At 33.9% G+C, this 18,628-nt stretch overlaps 1 protein-coding gene across 7 annotated transcripts in view; it reads left to right on the top strand.

Annotated features, from left to right (window-relative positions):
- LOC144967056 (mitogen-activated protein kinase kinase kinase 15-like) overlaps window positions 1-18,628 on the top strand; it is a 74,879-nt gene that overhangs the window by 48,152 nt on the left and 8,099 nt on the right. For 4 of the 7 annotated variants that reach the window (XM_078903841.1, XM_078903845.1, XM_078903844.1 and 1 more), the window contains 8 exons: window positions 5,634-5,675; window positions 11,554-11,725; window positions 13,729-13,794; window positions 14,605-14,683; window positions 15,431-15,510; window positions 16,307-16,412; window positions 16,946-17,105; window positions 17,409-17,501. In XM_078903841.1, coding sequence (XP_078759967.1) covers window positions 5,634-5,675; window positions 11,554-11,725; window positions 13,729-13,794; window positions 14,605-14,683; window positions 15,431-15,510; window positions 16,307-16,412; window positions 16,946-17,105; window positions 17,409-17,501 — 798 coding nt within the window. The remainder of the gene's footprint in view (window positions 1-5,633; window positions 5,676-11,553; window positions 11,726-13,728; window positions 13,795-14,604; window positions 14,684-15,430; window positions 15,511-16,306; window positions 16,413-16,945; window positions 17,106-17,408; window positions 17,502-18,628) is intronic. The other 3 variants (XM_078903846.1, XM_078903843.1, XM_078903842.1) reach the window with 1 other exon arrangement.

Here is an 18,628-nt window from a genome sequence, read left to right as displayed (position 1 = left end):
CTTTTTGAGACTGAAGATGAAAAGTAGGTATAATATTGTTTGTCCAAAATCAAGTTGATTTGTAAATCATTTTTATTTCGTTGTGACTTTGCTTTGTGAGTTACTTGTATTGCTCTTCTTGATAAAATGTATTAATCGTTACTGTGATATCCTGATTATTAAAAATTCAAAATACTGAGAACACCGATGTGTCTGGAATTTTCTCATTTTAAGTTCCACTTATTTAAATGCCCAAAAAAATTAACTTACTCTCGGAAAACGAATTAATTTTCTCTTAGTCTTAGATGGTCAAATTGATTGCTTCAATAAGTAAGATTAATTTGTTTTTTCTTTATCATTGTCCTCATGAGTATATATTATAAAACACTATCGTTAGATATACTTTTGTCTTGAGATGGTTTTGCTCGATGTATGTGCGTATCCTTCAACAATCCATCTCCTCATCTTCTTTATTTTAAAAAAAAATTTTTTGAGTATTTTTAAACAAATCAACACCAACACATATTTAAGATGGTTTGATACTCAATCGCTTTGCCCTATTTATTAAATGTGAAAGTTTAGAGTTCGATTTATATCTCTAGAGAAAAAAAAATATTAGCAAAGATATTTTATCCATTAAAAAAAATGTATCTGACTACTGACAATGGTTTTGATTTGATAGCCATTACAGATCTGGAAAGTTAATTTGATAATGTGAATATTTTTGATGTGCACAACCAATAATAATAATAATAATAATAATAATAATAATAATAATAATAATAATAATAATAATAATAAATAATATAATAATAATAATAATAATTAATAATAATAATAATAATAATAAATAATATAATAAATAATAAAAAATTTTTTATTCATCCAAACAAATGGAAATTCGTTTACAGACGTGGCATGCATAAAAATGTATAAACACAAAGTCGACAATGTATACATAATATATATGCAAATGCACAAAAATGTAAAAAAATATACAATCAACAACCAATTGCAACATTTTATATATTAATTTGATAAATTGAGATAGGCCATACCTGACCTCTGGCCTTTAGTCTGAACTTGTGTGTTTATATTTAAAAGATAGTATTTAATTTAAATCACAGTTACGCGTCAACAATTCGAACACCATGTGGCAAAAATGAATTAAGGTGACGTGTTGTCTTTGTTTTTATAGATATGAGGCGACGACTCCTCATGGAGAACTTAATATATATGTTTTTGGCAGTAGATTTGTAAATAACAATTTTTCTGTTGAAATTGAGTATTTTGGGAATATACTTTGTACTTGGAAAACGAATTCGTGTCAGCCAAAAATGTAAAAATATACAACCAACAACCAATGAGACCCATTCCCCTTTTTTGAATAGATGGTCAGATAAACAACTAGTCAATTTTGCTAATCATCCAGCAGTGAATAAATAGATAAATCAATTAAATTTATAGTGGAGAAGAGAAAATACCTATTTTATATTGATAGTACATTAACTCACTCAACCCTAACACCGACTATATCCTTAGTATACCCGAGGTTATTTTTACCCCATGCCTATTTATTACATTTTTCTGGAGACAAATCACAGGCGTAGTATCAAAGCTATTGTTTTTAGTTTTTACATGTTAATGATAGTTGAATAAAACTATCTATGTACATGCTCATTTTAAATACATTTTTTTCCCATTTTGAAAAGTAGCAAAAATCTCTAGGATTGAGTGAGTTAAAGATTGATTATAAAATGCCAGTAAAAATATTTAACACAGTTGACTCATCACCTACCAATCATAAACTCCTGATATGTGTAGTTATGTTTTTGGTGGCTTTTTTATGCACCTCCGATGGAGGTGTACAAAAACGCACTATTTTTATGCACCTCCATTGGAGGTGTACAAAAACGCACCGTTTTTATGCACCTCGTTGGCGGTGATGGTAAATTAATGAAAATGTTGCTGCATACATCCATGAGGTTTAAATAGTTTTAGATTGTAGTTTAGCACGCTGCTTAGTGATTACCGATGTACGTTTTTACAATGATATTAAATTAAATAATAATAACAATAATGTAAAAAGAAACATGGCACACAAATACTGATCTCAAATAAATAAATGATTTTAGAAAATTAAAATCGAAGTTTTTAAAAAACATGATAAAAATTTTTGAAAAAAAAAACAAACAAAAAAACAAAAAACAAAAAACAAACAAAAATGATGTCTTTCTCAGTAAAGTAAACTTTAAAAAAAAATGTCTTCAATGGGAATCGAACCCAGTACTTTCAAGGTTAGAGTCTGACAGCTTGTCCACTGTTCTACGGAGCCACTTGACTGTTCATCACATTTAATAAGGTCTTTCTAAAACATTATTTTACCTTCAATGCAACTTCTATTTTCTGGTTTTATATTTCGATTTTTTAAATTATTATTATTTTTATATAAACTTATTAACAAAAACATCCTACAGATGTCACAATAACTTTTGCCATGTCCAAATACAGAAACACAATATCGCTGATGAAATTGGGTGGGATGCGCATGCGTGACGGAGGTGTATAAAAATGATCCGTTAAGATACACCTTCAACGGAGGTGCATAAAAACACGTTTTTTTTTCTCCCTTATTTGGTTTGTGATGTCCTTGCACATTTAAGAGTTCAACCTTCACATTTAAAAAAAAGGTTCCAAATTGTATGTAAACTAGCACGTTATATTTGCCACTGTAAAATGGAGACACCCAATTAAACAAATACATACAAAAGTTAGAATGATTTGACTTGTTGTTTTATGTGACCAATTATTGTATTTACAAACTGAGCACATCACTCATATCCTCAATGATCACTTAGCCTTTCAATATGTCACAAGGAGCTGGCCTTTAGCAGCATGGGTCAATACTAAAATGTTCAGCTATGCGGTCTTGTGGATCAGAAGGTCCTGGGTTCGAGCCTAGCATTATTAAGTCCTTGGAAAAGGCTTTTTTTCTCACATTCTCTCACTGTACTCAGGTGTAAAATGAGTACCAGGCCATTAACAGTGTTTCTCTGTCAGCAGAAAATTGTAAAATCGCCTAACAGTCGTCATGTCTCGTTCTACATGTTTCGTGTTGCTATTAGTTAGGGACCCTTTGTAAAGTGCTTTGATCACGTTTAGTGGATATTGCGTTATATAAAAGCTCAAGTTTAAAGTTTAAAGATGTTCAGATCACCAATAAGACCATGAGTGTTGTATTGTGCAGTTGTTTGGGATCTTTGTTTAAAAGATGACATTGTGTCCAGCACAAAGGTGTTTGTTTATTCATCACAGTAGACTCCACCACTACTCGGACACCTGATTGGGTTGATAAAATACTGGAAGACCAAAATATTCCTGTCGTATTCTGCTTCAATCATCATCATCATCATCATCATCATCATCATCATCATCATCATCATCATCATCATTGCCTTTTTCACCTAGGTCAGGGTATAGGCCACAGACAAACAGTTTCCATCCTTCTCTATCCTGAGCTATCTTTTTTATCTCGTTTCATGTCTTACCACTTCTCTGTATATCATCTTCTTTAATTCTTCTCCATGTTCCTCGTGGCCTTCCCCTTGATCTTCTGCCCTGAGGGTTCCAGTCCAATACTTTCTTTGTTATAGTGGAGTCATTCTTTCTCAGGGTGTGTCCAATCCACCTCCATCGTCTTCTTCCTATTTCTTCTACCACTGGTTTCTGCTGTTTTATTTTCCATACTTCTTCATTTTTTATTCTATCCATCCATTTTATTCTGAGTAGCTTACAATGCACCTGTTTACTAAAATCTGTACCCTCCTTATACACGCCTGTGATGCGTTCCAAGTTTCACATCCATACAGTAGGACAGACTTCACGTTTGAGTTGAAAAGTCTTAGCTTCAATACAATGTCCAAAAATTGTACGGAATAGATCTTATCAATTCCCCCACCCAATGAATATTTTCAATCAACAAAACCACTTGTAGGATGGAAAATAAAGTCTGAAATTTGTAAAACCTTTGCAAATCATCTAAATGAAATAATTTTCTAACAAGACCACATAAAACTTCTACCATTCATTTATCTAAACACCATTATTGACTGGATCCACCTAGATAACTATTGAACTCAATTTCATCCGAAAGAGTTTTGCATTCATCGACAACAGCAATATCATTCAATAAGAAATACCAAATAAACAAAACAAAACAGAAAAGAAAATACACACACACAAAACATATCCACAACCCCCCCCCCCCCCCCCAACAAAAAAAAACCACAAAAAACCCCCTCAAAAAAACCAGAACCCCCCCCCCCAAAAAACAAAAAAACAAAAACAAAAACAAAAAAAAAAACAAACCCAACAACATAAAATGCGTGCTGCGTTAACTCAAAACTGTCATTGTTAACTTGCATTACAAATAAAGGTATAGAGTTGTGTCCTGTTAGTATGAATCCTACAATTTATTTGTGAAATATTATTATGTGTGATCTTACAGTGCAGTGAACGTATACCTCGGAAGTCTTTTTATGTTTGTTGATGAAGCACTTTTGATTGTTTAATCATGGATAAAACAAGAGTTATTTATACACATATTTTATGACAAGTGTAATATGTAAATCAAATCTATGATCATTCATGATTTTCACAGTTATCTCTTAATTCACTCATACAAAAAATTTTGTTCCCTTCTATTCTTTAGAGTTGAATGTACTTATTAATAATTGGATATTAAAAAGATTTTTTAATTTTAATTTTATTTTTTCTTGTTTGCATAATGGTCAATATATTTATATTTTTATAATACATTGCATGTATATAGTCTTCATTTGTTGTTTTAGGAGAATACATTTTATTTTATTTTGCCTTGCTTATTTTAATTTTGATTTTAAAAAAAATATTAGTCTTGAATTTGAGTTGCTTTATGTCTGGTACTCTCCATATGGCAATTAGTTTTTAACCTTTGACAAACTTGCCAATTTCCTAGAAATAATTATGATTAGGAAACTCACGATTTGCGATGTAAAAAATATATTTCTTTTCTTCCAAATATTTTGTGTAAATAAGATGAATCCAAACTCGTACATTTTAACCTTTTGCAGGCGGGCTTTAATTTTACTCTTACTTTCACCTAGAGAGTAGTAATTTTATAGTGATGCATCTTGAACTTCAATGTTTTTACTATTCTTTAGGTGAAAAGGGTTAGGGTTTCCAATTTCATTAACTCACTCAACCCTAGAGATTTTTGCTACTTTTCAAAATTGGAAAAATTGTATTAAAAATGACCATGTACATAGATAGTTTTATAAACTATCATAAACATGTAAAATCTAAAAACATTAGCTTTGATACTACGGCTATAATTTGTCTCATAAAAATGTAATAAATAGGCATGGAGTAAAAGTAACCCGAGTAAACTACGGATATAGTCGGTGTTAGAGTTGAGTGAGTTAAGGTGAATAATGAAAGAATTAATGCAAAAAATAAAAAAAATAAAAATCCAATCCTGCCATCAAAGGGTTAAATTCCCCACCCCCCCCCCCCAAGTTCTTGTCGTAATAAATGGGATTGGCAGGTCTGGGTTTTTCAATATTTTTCTTTTCTATATCATATCATTATGTTGATCATGTTCCTGATGTTTTCAGATATTACTTGACATCACCTCATCTAAACAGTCGAACGCCAAGGTACTCTTGATTTAAGCTCTTTCCCTTTCTCTAAGGCCTACACAGGCTTCATATTATTATTATTATAGGGATAATTCTCAGGTCGTTTTTTATCCACAATGCTTCTCCCATAATCGCATCCATCATCATTGTGAAGTTGTCTTGCCCAAAGTTGTGGAAATGAACCTATAACGATAAAAGCAGGAATCTGTTTTACTCCATTTGTGTGTCTTGAACGTGTCCGTGTTACTTTATGTGTGTTTTGTTGATTTTGCAATGAATGAAAATATGAGACTTCAAATTTTTTAAAAAGAGAAAAATTACATCAAAAAACTTTTTGCCTTGGTATTTTTTATTTTCTCTACATTTAATCACACTTTGTGACCCCTCAGCAGGAGTTGTAAAAAATTATTTAACTTTTGTCTGATTCCTTTTCTTATTATGGGAATCCTTTTTAAAAATTATTTTTGATGAATGGATATATATGCCATGTCTTCCATTTTTAAATTAAATTCCTATGTAAGTTGTGTTGCGGTTGAAATAACCCTTTTTTAAAATATTGTATTTTGGAGAAAAAAAATCTGTTTGTAATGATAGGTTCTGGTGTGACTTTGATTCCCTTGCTTTATAATGCTTTACGTGGGGTCCCATTATTTTACTGAGCCAGAAATTAATATATCATTGCTTATTGGGTTTTTTGTCCAGGGATTTTGCATCGGGGTCTTTAACAGTGCATGAAGTTTTATACATATCTCTTTAAAATAATACTTTGGCCTCCTGTTCTAACTCATCCCATCAAAATACTTAGACCTTATATCATCTGAAAGTGTCGCAGGTGTCACAGGACAAAGTGAACACATTTTAGATAGTAATAAAAATAATTTATGTTTTTATATAGCGCTTACCCCATATCTCAACAAGCTCAAATCGCTTAACAGTAACGTGACAACTTTCGCTCAAACATGCAACCACTCTAACATGCAATATGAAACAAAGCAATATAATTCTACAGTGTTACATATTAAAAAGAAACGGTTTAAGATGTTTTTTTTAAAAAGAATTCTGCATCATTACTGTCTCTGATATATCTTGGAAGGGAGTTCCAGAGAAAGGGTGCTGAATATATTCAAACGCATGCTCACCAAATTTGTGAGTCATTTTTGGGTTCACAAGAATGTGAATATCAAACTTTGATCTCAGATTTCTGGCTGGGACGTAGAATTTAACCATTTCATTAATGTATTTAGGACAATCAGAGTGCAGTGATTTAAAAACAAAAGTTCAGATCTTATATTCTATACGTTTCTCAACGGAAAACCAGTGGAGCTCTCTTGGCAAACCCTATGCAGAATGATTTCTCCTCTTTCTGTCAATAAGCCTGGCAGCATCGTTCTGGGCTACCCGAATGGAGCTGAGTTGCTGAGTGGAGCTCTCTTGGCACACCCGATGCAGAATGATTTTTCCTCTTTCTGTCAATAAGCCAGGCAGCATCGTTCTGGGCTACCTGAAGAGATTTTATTTTGTCTTTATTTACAGAAGAGAGGAGAGAATCGCAAGAATCTAGCTTTGACAGGATTAGAAAATTAACTAAAAAGGCAGAGATGTCTCTTGTAATGAGATATCTAACACTACGTATTCTTCTCATTGCCATGTACATTAACCTTATGATATGATTTACTTGGCTAGTAGAAGACAAATCTGAATCAGTAAATACACCTAAATTTCTGGGTGGGCAAAAATTAAATTAAATGATTGGGGATTACAAACCACCGTTTTAATATATTTATGTCAAAATGCTACAACAAGAGAGGTAATATGTATGTAGCATCATATTGACATCGGCTACTTAAGATATGTAATATAAAAAAAGTCACATAACACAGATGCAGATAAAATAAAAGGCAAAACCATCTAAAATCACACTTAATTTAATAGATATTCTGTTTTATCTGCTCTACGTGGTATCTATCTGCGTGCTAGTTGAGAATTCGCTCAATTCAAATGAAAATACTATGTTTATTATTACTCCAATTTTAGATATTGTATATCGTAGTTGAGATCTTCCGCCGACAAAATCAAAAATTGCAGTAGACCGTATGTTAAAAAGATACTTACTGTGGATTCAAAGCTTGTGAGTAAATTAAAGATCACGCGAATATATTGCTTACTAAAACTAGACTCGTTGCTTTTATCTCCAAGATTGCTTTCAAAAGAAAAGTGATACTAAGCTGCTAGAAATGTGTCAAAAGTAATGAATAACAAGGAATATAACTGTATAACTGCTTCCAAAAAAACAACAAAAAAACAAGCAAACCAAACACGGATCGTTTTGGCTCAAAACCCTTCTTTAGTCAACAACGCAAAACAAACAAATAATGAAAAAGCATAAATACATTACTATCAGTAATGTATTTATGTTTTCATTGTCTTTTTTGTTTTTTTTTGTTGGCTGAAGAACGGTTTTGAGCCCGAAAAGTCCCATGTTTGGTATTGTATTCTGTTTTGAAGGTGTTAATAAATTCGTTTTTGTCTATTATTTTAAAAGGAAATAATTCTTACATTTCCCATTTTGTTCCCATTTTCTCTTATGTGTTCATTGCATGTGAAATCTCTATTAATAATGTGAGCCATTTTAAGTCATTTTGGTTTACAGGGATATTTATTAGCTAGATTTTTTTTCTCCATCATTTAGCATGCATGTCAAATCATATAAACCCCCCTCCCCCCTCCACCCCCTCTCTCTCTCTCTCTCTCTCTCTCTCTCTCTCTCTCTCTCTCTCTCTCTCTTCTTTCTCTTTCTCTTTCTCTTTTCTCTCTCTCTCTCTTTCTCTTTCTCCTCTCTCTCTCTCTCTTTCTCTCTCTCTCTCTCTCTCTCTCATTCTCTCTCTCTCTCTCTCTCTCTCTCTCTCTCTCTCTCTCTCTCTCTCGTCTTTCAAGCAGTAATTATGTATAAGAGATTAATTTAATGCTTTTTTAAACTCATTTACTGTATTTTATATTAATTATCTTTTTCAAATGTTTTTTGCTGTTTTACTCTCAGTTGTAACTAAAGGCAAATAGTCCTCTGCTTTGCCAGTGTGTATATCATATATAAATGTTCTGTGATTTTACTTTTGCTTAAAGATAAATTAGTTTCATGGGTATTTTGAACTTTACTTTTAAAAATTTAGTATTTTATCTCAATTGAGTCCAAATGTTAAAAAGATCAACTAATATTAATTTTTTTTTTTTTACATTGAAAGAGATGGTCTGTTAGCGTAGTGAATTGGGCTTTTTTTTTTTTGGTATTGTTTTTGATTCTCCTCGCCGCAGTTTAAAGCAGAATTACGGAGATTTTAGTGCCAGGAAGAATATTTCATTAACTCACTCGATCCTAGTGATTTTTGCTACTTTTCAAAATTGGAAAAAATGTATTAAAAATGAGTATGTGTATTCAACAACCATTAACATGCAAAAACTAAAAACATTAGCTTTGATGCTATGCAAATAATTTGTCTAAAAAAAATGTAATAAATAGGCATGGGGTAAAAGTAACCCCGGGTAAACTACGGATATAGTCAGTGTTAGGATTGAGTGAGTTAAGGCATTTGCAATTGAAGACTGGATTCAAATGTTCTTTTACCCTCTGCTTCATTTCAATCGATTGTACCTCACAATCACAAATTCACAGAGGGAATTGATGTTTGTAAATATCTTATTATTCTTAGTAATCACACTTGGCCAATGGCCTCGTGGTAAATTCACTGGCCAATGGTCTCGTGGTAAATTCACTGGCCAATGGACTCGTGGTAAATTCACTGGCCAATGACCTCGTGGTAAATTCACTGGCCAATGACCTTGTGGTAAATTCACTGGCCAATGGCCTCGTGGTAAATTCACTGGCCAATGGCCTCGTGGTAAATTCACTGGCCAATGGCCTCGTGGTAAATTCACTGGCCAATGGCCTCGTGGTAAATTCACTGGCCAATGGCCTCGTGGTAAATTCACTGGCCAATGGCCTCGTGGTAAATTCACTGGCCAATGGCCTCGTGGTAAATTCACTGGCCAATGGCCTCGTGGTAAATTCACTGGCCAATGGCCTCGTGGTAAATTCACTGGCCAATGGCCTCGTGGTAAATTCACTGCATGGCCACACTGTGCCTCGTGGTAAATTCACTGGCCAATGGCCTCGTGGTAAATTCACTGGCCAATGGCCTCGTGGTAAATTCACTGGCCAATGGCCTCGTGGTAAATTCACTGGCCAATGGCCTCGTGGTAAATTCACTGGCCAATGGCCTCGTGGTAAATTCACTGGCCAATGGCCTCGTGGTAAATTCACTGGCCAATGGCCTCGTGGTAAATTCACTGGCCAATGGCCTCGTGGTAAATTCACTGGCCAATGTATTAAAGCCTTCTTTTTGATTCTGAATAGAAAGAGAACTTATGAGTTGCTTGTTTTTTTTTTTTTTACTTCACAACTTTTGAGTTTTAAAGACTGTAATGTAACTTGATCGTGATTGTTCTTTTATTTTGACGATTTTACCATTTAATTTGAACTAAATGAGTCAGTAAAATGGAGATAAAGATACAGAGAGTAAATCTGACTCATGAATGAACAACAAAAATTTTCGCCTATATTATTATGACAATCTAATATAAATATATATGTATTCTGTGTTTACTTGAAAAAGGCCAAGGGTCGAAACGTCGTTTGTTTTGTGTTGTTCATTCATGAGTCAGATTTACTCCCGCTATCTTTATCTCCAAACAATGAAAAGTATGATTAAAAAGGTTTGAAAGATAAAATGAAATAAAACATGAACTTGTTAGATGTGAAATACGTTTATTTCAGTCCCCTAAATTTATCACATTACAGCAGATTTGATTCTTTGATAAGAATGAGTAAAGGAGTGATAAATAGGATGCCTCATTTTCTCTCTCTCTCTCTCTCTCTCTCTCTCTCTCTCTCTCTCTCTCTCTCTCTCTCTCTCTCTCTCTCGCCATTATTGTTATGATGTGCTTTATGCTTGTCTTGCTTCCCCATATTACATATGAATCACATTCGGTACCTTATATAATAATGTTGATCTATATTTATATGGGACCATATTTTATATAAGGTTTGTAGTAGGATAATATGATGTCAATCGGAAAAAAGACCGAAACAAAACACACACAAAATGAAAAAAAATAAAATTTTTAAAAATAAAAACAAAAGAAATAAAACAACAAAACAAAAACAAAAAAATCCTCCCAAAAGACAAAAACACACACACACACACACACACACACACACATACACACACATACACACACACTGTGTATGTAGGTGTGTGTGTGTGTGTGTGTGTGTGTAAATGTAGTTTGTGCACTTTGAGCTGTGCGATAAAAATATATTTCATTATTATTATTATTATTATTATTATTATTATTATTATTATTATTGTTATTATTATTATTATTATTATTATTATTATTATTATTATTATTATTATCATTATATTATTATTATTATTATTATTATTATTATTTATTATTATTATTATTATTATTATTATTATTTATTATTATTATTATTATTATTATTATTATTATTATCATTGGTGTTAGGTCTATACAGAACAAAGCTACAAATAATAATGCCCTTTCAATTACAAATAGCCTGGATGTTTCAATGTAGATTAACAACTTTGTCATATTATACTAATAATTGTAGTTTATTTGTATTATTTTCACGTACGCTTCTATTACTTTCACAACAAAACCTGTGCACAGCTTTCGTTTACTAAATTGAGTGAACTAATAAATAACACTAAACCCCTCTCAAGTTAAACAAGAAAATGAAAAGAAAAAGAAAAAAGAATTTGTTTTTTTTTTGTTGTTGTTGGCAATTTTCCTGTCTTTTTCATTTTGTTTCCAGTTCGGAGTCCAACTTGTCAACCGACACCAGCCCTGTCCAAAGCTATTTACTATCACCCGACATCGACTCTCACGAAAGCACAATCAGCAGAGAAGGGGGATTTTATTTGCTACGGAAAGTCTCTGAACGGAGACAAACGCTTGTACAAATTCTGTCCAAAGATTCTGAAAAGGTAAATCTTTAAACGCTCTGTCATTTGAGATTTTATATAGTGCAATATCCACTAAACATGCTCAAAGCGCTTTACAAGGGGTCCCTGGTCAACAGCAACAATTAACACGTGGAACGCGACATGACGCCTGTTAGGCGATTTTACAATTTTTCGGACAACGCTGTTAACGGCCAGGTACTCATTTTACACCTGAGTACAGTGAGAGAATGTGAGTAAAGAGCCTTGTTCAAGGACTCAACTATGCGCCGAGCGAGAGGCTCGAACCCAGGACCTTCCGATCTGAAAGCGAGTGTCATACCACTAGACCACATAGCCGCACAAATTTAGTGCTGGGTGGCTTATTTCCCATACATGAGATTGAGATATAATGCTGGGGAGACCTTCCATAAGCTACTACATTCCAAGTATTCTTGTTCTAGAAGGGGGTTTGGGAGGGGGGGAGGGGAAACTTTTTTTTTAAAAGTCTCCCCCCTCCCAAACCCCCTACTAGAAGTTTTAGTGTAGGGGGTTTGGGAGGGTGGGAGACTTAAAAAAAAAAAAAAAAGTTTCCCCCCCTCCCAAACCCCCTACTAGAACAAGAATACTTGTGATGTAGTAGCTTATGGAAGGTCTCCCTAATGCTGCACATGGAATTGAGGACAAACAAATGGAGTTTTACAGTCATTTTTCAAAACTCACATGTTTATTTTCTCCCGCTTTGTAAAAAATAAAATCCAGGCCAAATTTAGCTCTTACTTACTTACATATCCGAACCAGCGACAACCTGAGCTCTAGCCCTTCGGTCTTGTGCCATGACGTAACCAAATTTAGCTCACAATGTTAACAAGATGGGGAGTGTTTCTCATATGAAACTTTTGAATCTATATTTACAAAAGGCATCCAAGTAACCTTTTTATAATGTGTGATAGATAGCCCACTATTATTTAGAAATAGACCCATTAACCAGAAGCAATAAGTGTAGATGCGATATGGTTAGCACATTGGCTTTCTAATCTGAATGATGGGACTGAGTCCTAGTTATATTTTTTATTTTGAATATCATAATTTGTAAACATTTGAGAATGTTCCTCTTAGTGGGATCAGTGCTTGTGTCTGGATGCGACTTTTAGGTAATCTCAAAGGACATTGATAGTGTGCTCTTGGAATCTGCATCTGTTTCCTATAATTTGAACCATTCCTCTTTGTCATACTCTTCGTGTGTGCTTTTAATTGTAAATCTCGAATTTTTGACTAAGCCATCTTCTTCCTTTTATAGATGCTATTGGTGCTGAAATGACCTAAATTTGTTGCAAGCGCCATAAAACTCTTAAAACCAAAAAACCAAAAACCAAAACAAAAACAAAATAGTTGAAACGTGAATGGGTCAAAATAGCTCAGTTAGTAGAGTGCTAGCTTCACTCGCAAAGGGACTGAGATTGATCCTGGGTGCAGTCGATATTTTTTTCTTTTCTGATCCCCCTGTCTACCCAGCAGTGAATGGGTAGCTGGGTCTGTTAGATCTGGTGGAAAGTACTTTGCGATAGAATTAGCATCCTATCCAAAAGATAGCAAGCAATTGCTATTGTCCATTTTCGGCTATAGAAATTGGGATAAACTCCAGCTCCATGGGCCTAATCACTCTGAAGGACTATTTTTTTTTCTTCCATATTTTGCATTTAACTTACCTCGACATAATACTGTTTTGAGACGATGGGCCTTATAATAATAATAATAATAATAATAATAATAATAATAATAATAATAAATAATAATAATAATAATAATAATAATAATAATAATAATAATAATAATAATAATAACAATAATAATAATAATAATATATCTTTATTGTCCCCAATTTGTCATTTGGTTACACATTTATAACAATACAATATTGACCTAGACACACTCACACAAGATGCACACTAGTGACATAGTAGTTATCGTATCATATACATATATGAAGGTATTTCACTTCCTATCAAACGTATGCTTATCGTACTTACTCATAACATTCATTTCAGATTTGTACCAGCTGGCTCGAGATGTTACACAGAGATGCCACTATATCCAATCCAAAACTTTCCGTTGTAAGTCTTACTAAGTTATTGTAAATGTTGCTGCTCGAAGCTCGAAGAAAGAGATAATAATGTGAAGTTGAATGTAAGCTTCAATTTAATTACAAAAACAGATCAAATGAATGTTTCTGGTTTCCCCTTTATCAACAAAGCAGGATGAATGAAACCCCACAGATGTGACTATGTTGCTATGTGACACATCATCTCATTCATCTGTGGGGTTTCATTCATCCTGCTTTGTTGATAAAGGGGAAACCCGAAACGTTCATTTGATCTGTTTTTGTAATTAAATTGAAGCTTACATTCAACTTCACGTTATTATTTATTACTAAGTTATTGATATCATAAATTAACGGGGGGTGTAAAGAGAGGTCATATTATGTTTAAAATAAAATAAAATAATTTTCTGTATTACAATCTCTTTTTTTTCATGCCATTTAATCTGTTTACCTACTTGTTGTCATAGCTACCGTCTATTCCCGTGTCGGTTTTAAATTGTTTCTTGTGATTTTTTAAAAAAGTATAATTTTACTTGGTTTTTGAAACTTCATAGAGCTTAAATCAGGAATGTCTTTTTTTCAATTATAGGAAATTGAAGTTTCATAGAACTTTATTTAAAGTTTATTTTTTTGAATTGGAGATTTACATTTTTAAGAACTATTTTAAAAAAATATATTTATATATTCTTTCATATTTTATTTGTTTTTGTCAGTATATAAATGTTTCAAAAATTTTATTTTTGAATCGTAGACTTGTTTGATGTCAAAAGAATGCCTATAATTTAAATCTAGTAAATGGTGTTTTTTTTTACATTCGTGTTAGGACCACCTCATGCGCCTTCTAATGGGGATCAAAGGTTACATCCTGGATCAATCCACCCCAGATATTAAGGAAGCCATTGGTATGTTTTAAAAAAAATAAAAATAACATTAAAATTCCCTTTATTCATCCCATAGGGGAAATTTGTCTCTAGGGTCTATTCCAAGGGAAGACTGGAATAATCCCGGCGTCAGCCGCAGTGCAGCACCACAAACTGAGCTAGGGTGAGGTGACTTGCTCAAGGCCACACAACGTAGTGGGTATTCGAACTCTGTACCTTTCGGGTACGAAGCAATGAGTCACGCTGTCCCACAATTGAAAGTCTTTTCTTAATCTTTGAATAACACTGACTTTATTGATGTATAGTTATATCTATATACGCCACAAAGAGTAGTTTAGAATGCCTGTTGTCAATTAGTGTTGTGTATATATTCGCTAGATGTCATTTGTAATTATACACTTGAAAAAAAAACTCCAAATGACAAAGAACCAAAACAATGAAATCCAAAAAAAAGAGAAGATTAAATATAGATGCATATGTTTACTTTATAAAAATCATAACTATGCCAGCCGGTTTTTCCATACCAACACACAAAACTATGTGTAACCATAAGCATTCATTGTCTGATTGATAAAATTTAGTGAGAACTACTCGTAAAAATGGCTGGCTGAAAACAATAACAAAAAACAGAATGACGTCAATTTCCTTCTATCAATATGATATTCTCAATCTGTTTTCAACATCTCCTTCAGTCTATGACTTATTATTATTCCACTGCAATTTATTTTTGTGCATTTCAAAATCTTATAAATATTTGACCCAATGCAGATAACTTGAAGGAGTTCGTCCAGTATGATGCCACAGCCCTGATGGAAATCCAGTTGGCGATTTATGTCTTCCAGGATGCAGTAAGTATTCTATAGATAGAATGCGCTTGGCCGAGAAGTTCACAACATTGCCATCTGGAAGTATAACGGACCAACACACAAAACTATGTGTAACCATGAACTTTTATAGTGTGGTTAATACAGTTTAGTGAGAATCACTCACAAACGTGGATGGCAAAAATTAAACAATAACAGAGGCTTGAGTGACATCATCTTCCTTCTATCTATAACCACTACAAATCTTTCTTATTTTGTGCTCTCTTTTTCTCTCTCTTCTTTTAAAAAAAAAATTCCATGACTGTCATTTTTAAGAAAATGAGGATTTTAAAAAAAGGCCAGAAAACCTCAAAAGAAATTCTATATATCACTATATCCAATAAAAGTGCTCAATGCGATTTACAAGGCATCGCAAGCCAACAGCAACATTTGACTTGAAGGATTGAGACATAAAACCTGTAAGGTGCTATAACAATTATTTTTTTGACAGATACAATGCTGTCTAGTGGTATGACACACTTGCTTTCGGATCGTAAGGTCCTGGGTTAGAGCCTTGCACTCGGCGCATAGTGAGTCCTTGGAAAAGGCTCTTTACTCACATTCTCTCACCATACTCAGGTGTAAAATGAGTACCTGGTCGTTAACAGCGTTGTCTTTGTCCGAAAAATTGTTATGTCGCCAAACAGGCGTCTTAACCCGTCCTACATGTTAAATGTTGCTGTTGACCAGGGACCCCTTGTAAAGTGCTTTGAGCACATTTAGTGGATTTTGCACTATATAAAGCTCAATTTTAAAGCTCAATTTTATCGGTCACCTATAGGTCAGCAGTATCCTGCGTGCTCACAGTATCAAGCCTCATTGGATGTTTGCCCTGGACAGTCTGCTCAGGGAAGCTGTACAAGTGGCCATCACTATTCTATCTCCTGGTAAGGCAATACACATATCAAAATTATTTTACTTATTATTAGTCGTTCGTAGTTGTTGGCATATGATGATTAACTAGTTTGTAATTTAAGATTTTTGCAAGGCATCCACCGCAGGGCTCAGAAATTAATTACCGAAAATTCAGCAAAATTATTACGACATATAAGAGTTAAGGAAATTATTCTACTTGTCCTCAAAAAGACAAATTGACTTAACCCAACTGTCTTGTTTTCAGGCTGTAAATCCAGGTTTCAGCCACGAGTTCAACCTAATTTAATACCTTTTGAGGCAATGGGTCTTACCAAGTTTTTTCCTCACTCACTCAATCCCATGACAGGATGGTCGTTGGGGGGACTTGCGTGAAGCAGAAGTTACAGTCTTCCTCCATGCCTGCCTGTTGCTAGCCCTATGTAGCAGCTCCGGAACCGAAATCTCTGTTCATTCTTTTATATAGTCCAGCCACATCTTTCTTTGGCGAAAGGTTTTTTCCACCACATATTAAATATTGCGTTTAACCTCTTATCTGTTTTTAAAGAACTCGGCGCCAATCTGGCGGAGAACACTCCGAGAGCCGATGACGATGGAATGACTTCTGGTGTCTCATCTGCCAATTCTGTAAAGGCCCAGAACTACAGGAAGTCTGTCAGCTCAGAACTGGACGGCCAACGGGCTAGGCTACAAGAAGAAAACATGAGGTTGGTCACACTATTATCATTATTTTTATTTATTTTAATTAAATTTTTTTTTTTTTTTTTTGATTTGTCACACATGTGTGTATTTTGAATTTAAGAATGATCTTGTTTTATAACAATATTATTAAATCCTACATGATATAATTCAATAACAATCACAACTCCTCCTCGGGAAGCAAAATTTTAAAATTTTGTGATAGAACAATTTTATGATTCCCTGCCAATCACAAGCACCACAATCATCACCATCGCTACCACCACCACCGTCATCATCATTGTCATCATCATCATTTGTTCTATCCCCAGACTTTTAGAGGAATTAATTGAGACCCAAAAACAGTACCAAAGTCTCTTACAGCAATCACTCAGAGAGAAAAAGATGTCTCTTTTGCAACTGAGGTAAGTTAGGAGTTCAGACTTTATAACAAGCTACAACAGTCCTTAAATTTAGAATCATCTTCTGATGTTTATTAGTGACCCTTCAGGGAACCATGTTGGAATGAACTAGGTGCTGGAAATTGAAAATTTTGTCACAGATATGAAACGGGGTGAATTACTATCCCTAATGGTGGAGAATAAGTTCCAGTTCTTCCATTAAAAAGATCTTTGTATTTCTTATCATGTTACTTCTAAATTCTCATCTTGTCTACAGATTTATTATGACATAATGTCTTTTTGAGACAATGAGTCACATTTATCAACTGTTTATTTTCATTTGAAAATAAATAAAATATGAACGTTTACTCGTGTATAGCGCTTTTCTATGAATTAACCATGCTCAATGTGCTTTTCACAATGTAGTATTTATTCCCTCAGCAAGTCAAATGGACCCGTATTTCCATGTGATACAGTACCAGTCACCTGCTAGGCTTTTTTTTGCTACTACTATCAATCTTACAATGTCCATCACTGCCTGTAGCCAGATACTCCTTCACACCTGAGTCCAGTGGGATAATGTGTGTAAAGTGCGTTGCCCAAGAATTTTCTGCTATCTTTGTCACCCATCTGGCTACTGATAATGCTTAATATTGCTTGACTTTTGTGACAGGAAGAGACACTGTACTGCTGAGCCATTGAATCACACACTATGATTCAAATATAATTCACTATTGACCTACTGGGTGGGGTTCCTGACCTCCCATAGTGGGCAGGGAGGCACTTACTGTTTCTTCTATCCCCCTATATCTGTTTTCCAACTTGCTTTCTGTCTGTGTCTTGAAATGAGATTACTTGGTTTTGTCCAAGCAGTGGCCGGATACCCTGGCTGAGAGGGAAACAGTCAAATGTATGGTTAGTTTTGGGAGATGTTATTTTTTTTCCCTTGTAAATCCTCTCTCTGGTATGTATTGTTATTTTATATTTTTAACATGTGATTTGTAAACATTTGAGTGTATTCCACTTAGTGGGATCTTGTGCTGTTGTCCGGATGAGACGTTTCGGTGATCTCAAACTAAGTACTTAGATAGTATGCTCTTGGAATCTACATCTGTTTCCTATTTGAACCAATTCCCCTTTGTAGTATCTTT

Source organism: Berghia stephanieae, chromosome 3 (genome assembly GCF_034508935.2).
Source record: "Berghia stephanieae isolate SIO BIC M18660-M18661 chromosome 3, UCSD_Bste_1.3, whole genome shotgun sequence".
In the NCBI taxonomy this organism is placed as follows: domain Eukaryota; kingdom Metazoa; phylum Mollusca; class Gastropoda; order Nudibranchia; family Aeolidiidae; genus Berghia; species Berghia stephanieae.
The sequence above is the reverse complement of the archived record's forward strand: the minus strand, read 5'-3'. Positions and strand labels throughout refer to the sequence as shown.